The sequence below is a fragment of the Falco rusticolus genome, chromosome 9 (genome assembly GCF_015220075.1).
Source record: "Falco rusticolus isolate bFalRus1 chromosome 9, bFalRus1.pri, whole genome shotgun sequence".
NCBI lineage: Eukaryota > Metazoa > Chordata > Aves > Falconiformes > Falconidae > Falco > Falco rusticolus.
The window spans coordinates 40,065,875-40,078,375 of record NC_051195.1 but is presented as its reverse complement, the minus strand read 5'-3'; the positions used below and the strand labels follow the sequence as shown (position 1 = coordinate 40,078,375).

General features: G+C 40.3%; 1 protein-coding gene across 21 annotated transcripts in view; it reads right to left on the bottom strand.

Annotated features, from left to right (window-relative positions):
• Positions 1-12,501, bottom strand: part of FNBP1 (formin binding protein 1) — a 111,593-nt gene that overhangs the window by 3,179 nt on the left and 95,913 nt on the right. For 9 of the 21 annotated variants that reach the window (XM_037401160.1, XM_037401165.1, XM_037401147.1 and 6 more), the window contains 6 exons: positions 10,477-10,586; positions 7,537-7,669; positions 6,284-6,405; positions 5,675-5,814; positions 5,104-5,262; positions 903-4,143 (listed from right to left, as the gene is read on the bottom strand). In XM_037401160.1, the coding sequence (XP_037257057.1) occupies positions 4,088-4,143; positions 5,104-5,262; positions 5,675-5,814; positions 6,284-6,405; positions 7,537-7,669; positions 10,477-10,586 (720 nt within the window). In that variant the 3' untranslated portion in view covers positions 903-4,087. Of the gene's footprint in view, positions 1-902; positions 5,263-5,674; positions 5,815-6,283; positions 6,406-7,536; positions 7,670-10,476; positions 10,587-12,501 lie in introns of those variants that run through there. The other 12 variants (XM_037401144.1, XM_037401152.1, XM_037401154.1 and 9 more) reach the window with 5 other exon arrangements.

Below are 12,501 nucleotides of genomic sequence, written 5' to 3'. Positions count from 1 at the left end.
TAAGAAAGACAAAAAGAAAGACACTGGATTAGAAAGAGGCTGGGGAAAACAGGGTCCCTTTAAGAGCAGCCCTGCCTGCAGGAGGTTAAAGGAAATACAGCATCCAAGCATCCACCAGGTTTCAAGAGGTTAAGGACAGCTCCTGAACTCAAACGGTAATCATTCACCCTCAGCCCACCCTTCCCGCCAGCCTGGGGATGAGCGTCACTGGGGTAGTGCTCTCCTCTGGGAGGACGATGCAAAACACAGGAGCAGGACCCTTCTCTGCTGCACTTAGAAAAAACAATTAGCTTTTTAATGTTCAATCTGCAAAGTACCACCGCATCTGTCGAAGTGACAGCTCCAGAAACCGTGCATGATACTGAACTACAACTGGAAGCTAGAATACAAAGAATTTTGCAGACGAATGCAGACTAGCTATCCTTTCCACAATAGGCTGCAAAGACCTTTCATTCTTAAGGGTTGTCCAGAAATAAATAGGTAAATGAAAGCAGTCTTAGTCTCCAAACTCATCCTTTGCCACATTCCTGTACCCACACACTTCTGGCAGTGGATGCTTTCTCTGTGGCCAAGTGAAGCTACAATCCAAAAGTGTGATCTGGCCAGAGACTATTGTATCCAAGGGAATACAGGATAAATCCAAACTTCCTTCACATTCAAGAGAGCAGGGGAACGAACCTTCTGATCTCCTTTGCACCCACTTCCATAAGAGAAAAAAACCCTCCAAATGACAGCATGAAAAGTTTTTCACAGAGCCACAACAAAATAATATTTTTCCTGAAAAGGAACTGCATTTGTACTCAGTGTAGGAAGCAAGTGAAAAGCAGCTCTGGGCCATTTGTCTTCCCTTAGTGAAGTTAAACCTCAATGAGTTGTCGTTATAAAAAATAAACTCACAGGAATGTGAAAATATAATGTTTATTAGAAGAAGACACCATGGTACATCAAGCTATAAAGAAATTCCCAACAGATGACGATTCTTTAAAAAATAAGAATAGAAACAAAACCTCCACACTGGCCAGACTTTACAAACCTTAATGTAAAACAAGTTTCTATACAAGACCAACCAGATGCAGGCAGTTGAGTAACGAGAAACACTTATGAACATAAGAGGGACTGAGTAGTTATCAAAACAACAGCTAAGTTAAACAGAAGAACAGCCTATAAAACAATTTATATTTATACATATATAAAAGGATAAAAACAATTCAAATTAAGTAACTTTAGTTTTTAAGTTATGTTATATACATTTTTTTTTATGTTGGGAGAAATAATGGCAAGTATTTAACAAAACAATTTAAAAAAGCCACAGTCCAGTTTGTAATTACTGTTTCCTAAATAATTTGGCAAGCATTAAATAATCAGGTATATCCTAGATAAAAAGTGCATCAGCATGGTTAACTTTTATCTATTTATTTATGAGAGTCAAGGCTCTGCATAATGGTTACAGCAAACAAACAGCAGAGCAGAGCTGCAACACTGAGATTCACAGAGCTGCCTGTAAGGATTTATTTATATAACGGGAGGTGAGGAGGAAAACACCCACAGTGGCAAAGAAGCCAGAATGCCAGTAAGCCCAGGGCTCCCAAGCTTTTTTATCAGGAAGTTTAACTTCACAAAACAGCCTCTATTACTTGCATGTTACCCAAACAAACCACTCTGGTGGAAGAAAACATGGTATTTTTGTTGGGTGCAATTAAGTTTACATAAAGCTGGTGATTTCATGCAAGTTTTTGTGTATCACACTATTTCACAAGATCCCTCAGTGGAAGACAGATTTGTTCCCAATAAGATTATGAGGTACCATATTCAATAAGACAATAGGGTCAAGTCTTGAACAACGAGGCCCAACTAGTTCCTGTATTCAACAGCTGTCAGCACCAGATACCTGTTACATGCAGAAAAGCCCTGCAAGAAGCGACACCCATGTGTGCACAGAGAAGTATTCTTCCTCATCCCCTAGCAGTTAGAGGCTGGTGTAAGCCCCAAAACATGAGATTACACTCAGATCCAATTCTTAGCCTGCATGTTTTTGAGCATTTGTAATAGTTTCCTGTATGCATCACAAACAGAATGAACTGTGTGGCTCTGATTTCTATTAGGAAGGACAATAATGCTGTTTACAACTAAAGTGATACAGTTGGGCCAGTACTTTTCTTGGCAGTGATGCACACTTAAATTTCAAGAGGCAAACTTATACATGCATCAGCTGAGTGAACATTACCTAACAGAGTCTTTCATTGATGGAGATATGACATGTGCATTCATCTCTTCTAAAGAAAACCTTCTGAAATAGAGCTCTTAAAACAACCGTAGCAGCAAACCAGTAGAATAAAAGGTGAACAGGCCTATGCAAACCTACTCAGAGATTTTCTGAAGGGATTTGTACACATCTGGAAAAAAAAAAGCAAAACAAGATAGACATTACTGTTCTTTTTGTGATAGGGTCTGCTAACACCCTCTGACTGAAGCTACTGCTGTAAACTTCACAAACTGCCCTCACACAGGTATTTGCAGGAGTACGCAGACCTAGCTTGGCTCCCATGAAGACTAAATCAGGAGGGCGACTGCACCATGTGACTTACCTGTCCTATTCATCTCGGGTTCAGCTCAGCAGCAGAGCCCTGACAACACAGGCGTCAGCACAGTGAAAAAGTTTGCCAGCTGCCCAGTGGCTTTTCACAAAGCATTTAGCAGTTGTGTTTCCCAGGCAGAGCTGCCTCCGGCTCACGGCACTGGCACTACTTGGGCAGGCAGGCACAGCCAAGCCAGAACTGATTCTGCTGGCTAAGGGTCACACATGTACTCAGAGAATGCACAAGTGCTCCCACCCTTCATGCAACTAACCTTTAGAGGTACCAGTTGCTCAAACTTCTTTCCAAAAAGAGGAAAGAACTACTGAAGCTTGTAAATGCTTTAGTATTTACAGTGTCATTTTCAGGAACATCATAATTTCTGTTTCAAGGACTGTATAAAGTCACTTCTACTAATACATTAAAAATCAAATGAGAAATTTGCAGCTCACAACAAAGTTTGTCTTCTAAATACAGCAGCACTTCCCCTAAATGTTTATACTGCTACTGGGGCATTCTATGGAAAGTTCTCTTTTAGTTTTTCTTTTTAACCAAATAATTCAGAAATAAGAGGTAAATATGATAGTTTCTTTACATTAGATATTCTCAGATACATTTGATTTTGTTCCTGAAGTCCAGCAAAATTAATTAATTAAACTTAAAATGATCTGAAAAATTTTGGTCGTTGCTACAGAGGTGGCTGCAACTGTATCAGCCTTCACTCCCAGCACACTCTGCATTTTTACCATCATTCGGCATCATCCTGTAACTTACATAATACCATTAACACACTCATACGATTTTCTGGCTGGTATTGCAGTGGTCCTGCAATAGTCTCCCCAGAAGGGTAAAGACAAACTTCTGCTAGTTCAATTAGCAGGACTGTCGGGGTTTCTCACCCCACCCAGAGATACACTTTGCTTCACTTCCCATCTGCCCTGCTGCTCTGCTCATGAACAGGTGATTTGCTCTAATGTTCCACTGATGTGAACCACGCTGTCTGAGGGTAGGAGAGCCATGCTTGTTACTTAAGACAGACTGAGATGCCACACTAGCTTAGCTGTTTCAAGTAGCCTACACTGCTGAACAACAAATTTTCTGGCAGAATAATAATGTTGCTTTCAACTACTGCCACAAAGCAGTCAACCTCCACAGGAGAACACCGGGTAACAGATGGGGCCTCCCATTCTGTGCTTTCTGCCTTGTTCTGAACATGAAGTAAGGAGAATCTATGACCCATGTTCCTCTTTGAAAGATTAATAAAAGTGGACAGACGGGCTCAGCCTTTTGCACTCTTCTGCATCTCTACTGACCCTGTATTTGCCAACACTAACATAAAACTACCATATTATGGCAAAACAAAACAACACTCCAGACTTTTATCTGCAGCAGACAAGGCACTGCACTGTTTAATACTGAATCCAAGACAGTGAACTGATCAAGTTATAGTGTTTGTTTACAGAGACAATCCTACTCCTCTCTTCCTACTGTCCATAAATTCCAGTGGGAATGGTTCAGTTTTCTTCTGAATTGGATGATGCAGCTTGCTTCACACCAAGAACTCTAAGACCTAGGAGACAACAATAATCTGAAGGATTAACTGACTGAAAAAACACAAATTATTTAACAGTGGACCTCAAAAACATCCTGATTTGAAACAGGACTAAAATATTTTGATTTCTTGGTGTATTACATTACCAGGTGTTCACAGTGCTAGCATATATTCTAGCCAGGATTGCCCTGTAGCGCTGCTTGCTTACACAATACACATACTTGTGAGGAGTTAAAGCAACAAAGAAACAGAAGATTGTGAAGTCTAAACTCTGAATGTCTCCATTGCTCTTGGAGCAGAAGATTAGACCATTAGTTATGGTCACCTGAAACAGCAAATACATCTTCTGAAATGTATCAAGGCGGGAAAGAATAAAGGATCTCTCAATGTTTTACCAATTTATCAAGAATCACAGAGTGCTGTGTAGAAAGGTTTTGGCAAGATCTCTCCTTCCTCTTCCAAACTAACTAACTGACTGACAACCATGCTTCAATCCAAAAGGTCCACCGAACACACTGGACTCTGAAAAGCCACCACACTGAGACACAGAACAGCAGCAAGTCCAAATATTTCCTATACAACATTCCACTGAATCTGTTTGGGACAAACAGCTGACTTGTGAGTGTGTCTGAAATGTCACCCGGATATCTGAGGAGAGCGTGTATTATCCCAACTGGCTTTGTGTTTCCTGCACTAAGTTGGATGTGCAATGGCAGTGACAGTTGAACAAACACTGCCCAGGAAAGGCTGTATTGCCCTTCTAGTTTTACAGTCTACCACATGATCCTTCTCTGATCAATAAAAAGCATGTTTTGCAGTACAGCAAGCCATATTAGTCCACATACGAAATAATGCACTTTGTGGCATTGTACAGACTTTTAAAAGGCTCTATCTGCAACACGGAGCAGTTTCAGGGTTGACTATGTTTGTGAAAGCAAATAAAGTAGTAATAATAGTATTAAATATAAGTCATAGCACCTTTGGCATTTTTGTCCAAATAGACTTCAACATACGATGTAGGGACATAGCCCTCCTCATCTTCGTTCCTTCGGATTCGTGTCCACCCATCACCTTTGTCTTCTTCTATTACATAGAGCATTTCTCCTTCTGCTACAGAAATTGTTCCTTCATTCTGACCTGAAAGACACAGTAACATGGACTTTAGGCTGTCCTGCACAATGGGAACCACAGATGCAACAGGGGGTGCTCAGGGCATGCTTGGGACATGTGCTGATGCAACCTTTGCTGCATTGCTAGCAGCAAGAACAAGAGCATTTGATTCTGGTGACAACAGTGTGTACCCAAAGAACCAGATGAATGTGATCCTGACATAAGCATTTTGGTTCTTTTTCTTCCAGAGTCCTACATAGTAAGAGACAAACCACTGTCTTAGCGCCTCTCTCTACAAAACAGAATCATACCAGAGCCTCATTTGCCCTTTCTTTGTCTATTTAAGCACCGCAGGGGTTAAATGAAGGTTTCCCACTTGTCCTGGGCATATGAACCAAACAAAACAGTAAGCAAAGTAAGAGTAAACTTGGAGGGCTACCTTCAAATGTATAGAGCGCTTTACATGTTCCTATGGTGGGTAGTGGTTCTTCATCATCAAATTCATCATCAAAATCTGTTGCAGGTACTTTCATCTCAGTCTCCTGACTTTGCTCTTCTGTGTAACTGCCATCTGGGCTGCTCAAGAGAGGAAAATACACAGCAACTATAGCGACCAATCTCAGGAGCAAAGATAAAGACTTAGTTATCAGACACCTAAGGCAAGGTGAGCAACCGTAGCTGGAGCAACTTAGCAATTCCAAAGCATGCTCAAGAACTGGCTGTTACACTAGCAGCTGTCACAAAGTTACGGGTGAGACAAGTAATTTTTCCCATCAAAAGCTGTAAAAAAATACATCTCACTCACCTTCACAGCAGTGAGCGTAGGGGTTATTATGCATTTCATCACATTCAGAAAAGTAGCTCTTAAAGCTGGTATCTCGCATATGCCAAAATGAGCACGCAAAACATTTCATGGAGTGCCTACATTTACCGTGGTTACAGAGTAAGTTTCTGAATGCTGCAGAGCTACACTCTTCCTGATTAATAAGCTAAGGAAAGTGGGTCCGGTTATTAGTCTGAACAGAACAGCTCTGTACAGATACTGTACCTCTCCCGGTCCTGCGCACAGCTGTTTACTGCTGAAGTGTTCTGGGCTTCATAGAGTCCACTCTGCCGCCGGGCCTGTTCATTCCGCATGGGTAATCTGCCCTCAACCTCAGCCAGCCAGCCCTACAAGGGGAAATCAGTCTCATGCATCTCTCATGTTCCGACTTGCAAGGGGATATATGTTGCTTTTACTTTGCTGTGTCATGTTTGACATTCAGACTACAGAACCAAAACCAGTTTGTAAACATGTTTAAATTTTCCTGTGTTGCAGCTGTCAGTGGAACAGATTCTGTACTTTAAGTGTATAAAGTGTATATCAAATCTACCAGTCTTGGCCGGGGGCGGGGGGGGGGGGGGGCAGAATAAATCACACTTACTGAAAATTTGATTCATTTGATTCTTTTTAGACACTAGGTGCTGAAAACACCATGACCCAAGACAAGCTGTTGAGATGCTGCTGCTCTAGTCACAATCAATTAAAAAGATGTGTGGCAGCTTGTAATAAGTGTCAGTAACACCACAAACACAGCAATCTTGGTGGCTGCTGAATGCAAGCGTACTAAACCTGGGGAGAATGAAAGAGCCCATGATTTGCAAACGGGTAAGAAAGGAATGGATAGTAAAGCTAACAACTGTAAGAAACACCAAAAATTAATGGGCTGTATCTATCTATGTGCATAGTGTAACTTACAGGGTGAAGTTTTTTCTCAGTCCTGTAATTCTTCTCATGCAAATATAATGACTTCATGTATTCCAAATACTCCTTATGCTCTTGAGATTTTGTATCTCTAAGAAGCTTCCTGTTAATAGCAGACTATTCCTTAGAAGATATTTTAACTGAAGGCTTCTGTCTTGCCTTTAGATACCTATAAATGATACTCTGAATTTATGTTCCTCTGATTTTCCAAAGACATCTGTAACATGATGCTCCAAATTATTTAATTAATTAAGCACCAGAACCCCTCTGGGCAGTCGTCCAGAGAGCACTATTATTTCCTCTTATCTTTCCCTTCGCATGATTTGTTTTCTGTGACAAACTAAACCAGCAGGACTATTGGCTGACAGTCACAAGAGATGATGCATATTTATGTTACACAGATAGGCTTGAAGATCTCAATTAATCCAAGTGCTTAAGTAGCACTTACCTATACATAGTAAGAAAATGCATCAATACATCTCGAAAAAGCAATGAAGAATCTGCTCAGAACTGAGCATATGTTGAGCTACTTTTTGCTGAAATGTCTCTTCCCATACCTCAAACTTCTGAGCTTCTAATCGTAACTTTTCAATGTTCTGTCCAAGTTCTGCTAGTCTGTGGTCCACACTCGCAGCATCTCCCATCTGTGGGTTCTTGATGTACACATCTTTCATTTTCGTTAAGGCATCTCTGAAAGACAGAAGAAAAATTAAAAATGTGTTAGTGCAGCTGGGGGCAAATGCCTTTCTCTAAATGAAGGCAAACAAAAGGATAATAAACTGCCTCTTCTTTACTCTGTGGTTCAAGCCTAACCTGTAACAAAGGTAACAGAACATACATCCAGGCAGGGGGTTTTGCCCTGTATAGAACCAGCCATTAAAAAGTAACAGTAAAATCACTCACCAGAAGAACATTTACACTGTCAGAGATGGTGAGTGATGCCTTTACTTACAATATGACATGACAGAGACATTGTACACAAACCAAATTCTCCAAGCTCCTAGACTAAAAGGAGGTCCTTACTCTGCAGGCAGCTGAGGGTTCCACAGCTGAGGTTGGCAGGAGGAGCCTTACCAGTGGATCATGAGGCTACACAGGACACATGCTATGTCAGTACAAGCACACAACACGTTTAGACCAAATGATTCAAGCCTGAAGAATCTTAGCAGAAAAAAGACTAAATTCTTGGACAGTGGCCTTTTGCAAGGCAAAAGGAGGAATTTGGTATTGACTTTTAGCCTGACATGTTCTTTTATTTAGTACTAAAATATCTATTTGCTAACCTGGGGCAGAGGGGATAAAATAAATTAAAAAATCATCTCAAAACCATTGCAACAAATAACAGCTTCAACTTTCTAGATGAATATCATCCTAGTTTTTGGGGCACAGACAAACAATTGCATCATTATTATCCATCATGGGCTGAAATCCAGTTGAGAAACTGGGACAAAGAGCTGGACATGCATCTATTAATAATAAAACTGGAGTGCTAACCACAAATTCTCACCCTGCCTGCTGCAGTTTGTCTTTTGCAACCCAAATAATTTGTAAGAATTTACTGCACACTGCTTAAAATGAAGCTAAATCCAGATGGTTTGAGTTTGTCACAGTGCAGCGACAGATGGACCTCAGGCCACATAACACGAACCTGCATCCTACCAAGTTATACAGCATTTTTACTAGGCTTTCTGAGGGCTGTGTTTCATATCAACCCAGATGCCAAAGGCCTATGGTTTCAGAGATGTGAATTTTAAGGCCTGCTATGATGAATGTGGTACCGTAAGGCCAAGATTAATGTATGTGCCTTCACAAGCTCCCTTAGGAAAGCCTGCGGCGCTCTCACTGACAGCAGTGTTGCTGCCTTTGAGCTGAGGCAAGTTGAGGCTGAACTTACAGAAAAAAAGTTATCTGCATGATGATGAACATTTCAGAGCTTAGAGAAGGGTGGACTTAGGAGCTGGTCTCCTGTATTACTGGCAGAGCTATCCAGCTTTTCTCTAGCCAATAGCTGTGGGGAGGAAAGGTTAATTAATCCCATGACTCAAGTTAACACTCTCTGTATTTTAGAATTTCCCACCAAACTCTTGACAATTGCAATCCTGTGCCTGCCTTTGCTTTGTGTGTATAGAAAAAGGGGGGGAAAGTGTGGGTGGCAAGGAAGTGGGACTGTTCTGTGGTTGAAAGCCCTAAGGGACAATATTGCAAACATATGAGCCACGATTATTACTATTTTTTTAACTCTTACTTAACGCTGGTGCTAGTTCCTCAATCATACACTATCTTTATTTAAAATAACTTCATTCTGCTCTGATTTTATATCTGATTTTAATATTGGGTTACCTCAGAATCAATACAGAGCAGAAAGGAAAATGTGTACAGAGACAAATGTAAGTTACCACAGAGGAAAAAAAACAAAGCAATGAGGAATCATGTAACCACATGCAGTTTTCCTTTCCTATTCATGATATAAAATATAAACGACATTGGGTTAGCAGACAAAATAAACAGATTCTTCAAAGCAAGCTGGCAGAAAACATAGGCACATCTGTACAAATGCAAAACAGTATTTAGGGATAACTAGTACTCGAGAGGTTAAGTCTTGAAATCATTCAAGGAAGAAAAGTTCTGTCTCTTGCAAACGTAACATGCTGAATCTTTAGTACAACTGCAGAACATGAACAAACACAAAGCAACAAATACAGGCTGCCAGAATCAATAAAAAGTGTGCAACTAAAATAGCCTTATTCTCAACCAGAATGATAAATGCAGCCTTGTAGAAAAAGCATCCCTGCTTCCAGGAAATATAAGCTACGGATCAGAGTCTTAAGATATAAACCATTCAATCAGCACGTTTGATATGTTGTCGTGCTCATAATAGCCTCTCTTGTTGGACTCTATCCATGCCCATCACACAGTAATAGGTGCTCTGCTTAATGCTGAGAGGTCTGTGATTGTACCTTTGACTGAGGCTGTATTTACATTCCGTTCTTTCCTAAAAAACGCCCTCAGGAACAGCTCACACCAAGAAACAAACTTAGCGTATCTAACAGTATCCTTTGTCTGGCTCACAATTAAAATGCTACTCTGCTGCGAAAGCCCAAGAAAGCAGTTCCAGAAAGAAGGAAAAATCGTCTTCAGTGCTACATTTGTATCATTCCCACCCTTATACCAGGATCTTACTTCTCACAATTCCAAAGGCAGGATATGCATTACACTGAGATGGGAGAATAGAATAAAGAGAAAGCCAGCTTTTGCCCCGGCTCTGACATACATCAGCCAAAATGAAATAACTGATCTCAGAATCTGAGTTGCATAGAGCCTTGACTCTCTCAGGTGGTTTTAGCCATTTGAAAACTCAGGTGGTTCTTTTCTTGGAACAGCACATTAAACCTGCCAAACCTAGAACCTTGTTCTAATTTACTCTTCCTTATATTCTAGTTGTTTCTTTTCTATATGAGACTACCTACTTCATTTTTCATTGGAGAGATTTCACATACCTTTGATCCATCTCCTTCTGAATGTCTTTGTTTAGTTCATCGACTTTTTGCTGAAGTTTCTTTCTTCTTTGCTCAGGTGGGAGATGGCTGAAGTCTTCTGGCCCTGCTCCCTGCACAGAGTGGAATGGAGGAGGGGAAATCAGGAAAAATAAAAATAAAGTCAGAGCCTGAAAAATCCTTCAGGACTGCATTTTGAAAACAGCTCACAAAAATCTGTGCAAAATCACAATGGTCTGAAGCATTGTTATCATTCATACTGAGATTTACCACTCCCTGAATGGTTAGGAATCTGGACGGCTCAGAAATAATCCCAAGACCACATTCTGCTTCTATACCGCATGATCACCAACTAAAGAATTCCAGAATTCAACAGCAAAGCTGAGAAACTACATTTATCCATAGTTACCAGATTTTATTTAAAAGAGTTCCATTCTCATGGAAAGCTAATCTTTCCTGCCTTCCTCTACTCTGCTACAGACAACATCCCCATAAAAGCAGTTGCTAGCTTTTACTCCTGTATCACAGTTGCACTTCTCAAGTACACTACTAACTGCTGGCTTGCTCTGCACAGCCCGAGTGTTGGTCCAACACAGCTAAGGTATGTCAAGGCCCTCCTGAACACACCAAGCTAACAAAAGTAATTCCTCCGGGATTCTGTAATTTAAAAACATGCTGCTTACTTTCCAGGATCCACACTCCATGTCAAAGCCTCTTATTTTTTCCTCTCATTTGTACTAGCATTAAAAAAATCAGAAATTATATAAATCAACCTGAAATCATAGCCAAAGAAAAAAAACCTCTGAAGACCACAGTGGTTACCTTTGAAATGCTACTTGAAATTGATTCTGCTCAAAAGCCCCTTTTCTGCCATCAAACTGCTATGGCTCTTCTTGATTGTGTCAATTTGATACAGAAGACTGATGACACATAAAATACAACCATACTATTTTCTTCAAAGTACCACCTATTTTTGTCTTGCAAGAAGGCAAGGATAGTTCAGGTGAGCTATACTGAACACACATCAATATGAATCAGTTGCACCATAAGGGAATGAGGTACTTGTACATAATCTTAAATTTGTACAGGTTTTTCTTGCTTTGATTTCAGCTCATTAAATGTCCCATTTCTAAGGGGGAATACTGGCCTATGGGAAAAAGAAGGGTAAAAACCACGAAGCTGAGAAACCAAATTCAATGGACCATCAGCTTATTGAATCTTGTGAGCAGAGCTATGACATTAATCTTAATAAAATGCCAAATCTCTCTCTCAGAGGAGTGTGATTTAGTGGACGCACTGCCACAAAAGTTGCCCATTAGACCCTTTCAACTCTGTACTGAATGTGCTCCGAGATACCGTGGGCCTTCTGCCACTGCAGAACTAGCTGTTTAGAAAGAAAATGTGTGGGTGTCAGAGGGATGGAGGACAACTACAGACAGATCATCTTCTCCTCTGGTCAAGAGATTTCAAAATGCCAGAACAGGTCTCATGAAATTGCTGCCATATCGATTTTCAGTAGAAGATGGCATATGTGTCTAGCTAAGCCTGGATCATTTGTGTAATAATACATTTAAAGCTCCATTCATGAGACAACAAGAAAGCAAATTTAAGACAAATGAAAGAAACTACTAAGGAAGTTACACGAATTCTGAAACTTTAACCACATGAAGTCCAAGCAGTGCTTACATTAGTTGCGCATAGTACAGGAGAGATCTGTTTTAATTCATTATTTAATGATAACATTTCACTTGATAGTAATTCCCACATCACATTAAACACAAGAGGGATTGAATACATTTTACAGATAATCTATACACTAAAGCTGATATATCTTTTTAAGGCAAAACAGCTCGAAGTAGCTTTAAATAAATAAGCAGTTACAAGAAAGACTGTAACATTCTTCTCAACTCTAAGCAGAAGGACAGATATGCTTAAGAATACGCCCAGTTATACAGTAACGAAATGCAATAGATGTAGTCAAACAAAATCTGAAAAGCATCTGCTTTTTGATTCTTCAGCTTCATTCAA